This window comes from Aplysia californica, unplaced genomic scaffold (genome assembly GCF_000002075.1).
Source record: "Aplysia californica isolate F4 #8 unplaced genomic scaffold, AplCal3.0 scaffold00035, whole genome shotgun sequence".
In the NCBI taxonomy this organism is placed as follows: Eukaryota; Metazoa; Mollusca; class Gastropoda; order Aplysiida; family Aplysiidae; genus Aplysia; species Aplysia californica.
This window is the reverse complement of record NW_004797305.1, coordinates 598,743-601,646: the sequence shown is the minus strand read 5'-3', so window position 1 is coordinate 601,646 and position 2,904 is coordinate 598,743. Positions and strand designations below refer to the sequence as shown.

The 2,904-nt window shown below is 39.6% G+C and overlaps 1 protein-coding gene across 1 annotated transcript in view; it reads right to left on the bottom strand.

Annotated features, from left to right (window-relative positions):
• LOC101845602 overlaps window positions 1-1,627 on the bottom strand; it is a 6,657-nt gene extending 5,030 nt beyond the window's left edge. The window contains exons 1-2 of the mRNA XM_005091722.2: window positions 1,205-1,627; window positions 707-829 (exon numbers count right to left, since the gene is read on the bottom strand). Coding sequence (XP_005091779.1) covers window positions 707-829; window positions 1,205-1,565 — 484 coding nt within the window. The 5' untranslated portion in view covers window positions 1,566-1,627. The remainder of the gene's footprint in view (window positions 1-706; window positions 830-1,204) is intronic.
• Window positions 1,628-2,904: the final 1,277 nt, after the last annotated feature.

Below are 2,904 nucleotides of genomic sequence, written 5' to 3'. Positions count from 1 at the left end.
ACACACACACACACACACACACACACACACACACACACACACACACACACATACACACAGATACACACACACACAAAGCTTAAAAGATTTGCTCTCAAGAACTGGCAATGCCACCTAACGTTTTATTCAACTTCAGACTGATAAATGCCCAAAATACATTTATGTCTCTGATGTGTCATAAATAAAAACTAATTAGTTAATTTGTACAATGCACTGCACATTACCATCATCTCTTTTTCTGAAGTTACTGTGAAACCCTAAACAGACAATCTGAGTGAAGTAAATTTGCATATAGATAATGGGCGAGCTATTTTAATTCCGAAATGACCATATCAATGCGTTAAGAATAATGTGTTGTCATGTAAACACAGTTTCCAGTATGCCTAAAACTTCAGAATTGTTAGTACTGATTTAAAGCCAAAGATCATGTTAATGGAAACATGGAATTTATAAAACTGCACATAACAGCATTATAAAATTGATCAATCTAAAGCTTTAGCTGGAAAGCTATGCCGTACACACTACACGGCGAGAATAGCGAAGCGATACTGGAGAGACGTCATTTGCGACAATGGCGACCTTTATTTTCGAATCAATTAACACAGAGCAACATCTAAATGACACTTTCCCCAGCGTCAGTGGTTGCCTAGTTTTGTTGCGTCTAAGTGTCGTTTCGTGTACTTGTATAATGGGTTTCCAGCCTTACTTCGTATCGATCTGGCGACAAGCTGTCCACGGACTGGTGGCTTCCGTTTTCGAGGTCTTCTATGCTGAACTCCTTTCGATTTCCCCGCTTCTCTAGATGCATTCAAGTTGCTATTAAACAGTGCTGTAAATGGAAAGGTCATCATAGTTCATGTCATTTTCTGTGTGGCAGGAGGAAAATACATCTGCAGTCATTAACACTACACAACTCAATATTTAATCTGAAAGCTGTGAAAAGTATATCGGTGACGGTTCTTACTTACTTAAGAACTAGAGTGCGTCTTTACCCCCACCAGTGACAAACAGCACAAGCGAGGAGAATTTGTATACAATAGGCATATTCTGTAAGAAATGACCAACTTATACACTTTCTTATATGGAATAAACCATAGTGGACAATTTTCTCTTTAAAATGTCAAGGATTTTGGAACATCAGTTAGTCAGCGTTAAAACTTCTTGATTAAAACAGTAAGCTTACTTACGAAAATAAAGAACTCACCAAAACGTGAAGGTGGCTCAAGTACTCTGAACGAAGATGCTGGGTTTGCCTTATCAGCTCTTATTGTAGACTCCTTTTGCTGCGATGGACATTGCAGCGTCAGAGTCGGCTGGATGTCCTGTCCGACCAGATTCACTCTCGAAATGATTTCATTGGAGCTCTGCCTCATGATTCTCACTGCCCTGCTCTTTGTAATAGCCCCGGTGAGTTCCTCAGTTGACCACTCCATTGTTTTGCATAAATTTGGGCAGACATGGGAAGTTTGACGACCAAAAAAGGAAAGACGTCTCCGTTTTTGAGGAAGTTCCCCGAGAGCCGAACCCGCTAAGGTCGTTTGTCGTCTGGTACTGCCAGACGCCATGGCAGGAGCAGAAAATCGGAAAGTACGGAAGTTGTGGTTGTGAAGGAGATGTTTCACGTAGCCGGAAGTGGAAGTGCAATCGCGTGTATCTCTATAATACTTGAGAAAAATGTACGAGGGAACGAGATTATAGTTATGAAAATAGCGCATTGCAGGCAAGAGACTTCTTTTTGTTCTGATATATCAAAGCTTCATACTTAGCTCTGAGTGGGAAAATGTGATATTGTATTCCCCAACAAAGATGGGCTGTTCCACGGTAATTGAAGGGATACTGTACTTTTTTTTTACAACAATAAAACTATAATTCAATATCAATTAATTTATTTCCATTTTAAATTATCAAAAGTCTCTCATCCTATTTACAGTGTCGAAGTACATTTTCCAAGTGGCCTTCTTTATTTGTTAACATCTTGGTTCTTTTCAAGACTGGTCTTAACGTAGTCCTTACACCAGGGGTCTCAAACTCAAATTACCCAGGGGCCACAAAAGGTAGAGTCTGGATGAACTCAGGCCGCATGGAGTATTCAACAAAATGAGGGTTTCAGATATTTAAAAAGTACAACTGATCTAATCTTTTAAGTTTTTAATTGATCGCAGTTCAGAACATCAATAGTTCTTCAGACTGTAGGCTTCTTTTACCTATGTTTTACTTCCAGAGACCTAGCAACTCTTCACCTTGCATAGCTCAGTCACATTTGACTTGCGGGAGGAAGTAAGTGAGACCCTCAGTATGGCTTGGAGATAATCATCAGTAAGTTCGGATCTGTATTTTGACTTTTTAAATTCATGGTAAAGAAGAGCCTTTCACTTTCACACACTTATGTGCTACTGAAATTGATGATCCTCTTGAACACCCTAGAAAGTTCAGAGAAGGTATGGGACGGTTCTCTGAGCAAATGACCATGCTGTGGTCTTACTAACACCAAACTTTAATGTCAAATAGGTGCTGTAATATATCGTCAAGCGGGCCTCAATTGGCATAGGTCTGACCTCGAGCTGCCACCTTCTTGGACCTCTGGTTGTACAGTTAGGTTAACGATACACGTTCAAGCACAGGTTGTGGTGGTTGTGGTGTGAGGAATAGGCTCTATTTCGTTGCAAGCCGTGGATTAGATCCTCATGTACAAAAACACATATTATCAAATAGTTCTGTTTTTTTCTGCCGAGATGCTAAATCTATATCCCACTCGGCAGCAAACCTCGCACTAGATATTTTTTTAAATGACCATTTTCGTTTAAATCAATATTGACTTAAAGCTGGTTTAACAAAACAATAATAAAACAAAGGAACGAAATCATAAAACAATATCGGCATTGATGGTGGTAGCATTGGCTACAT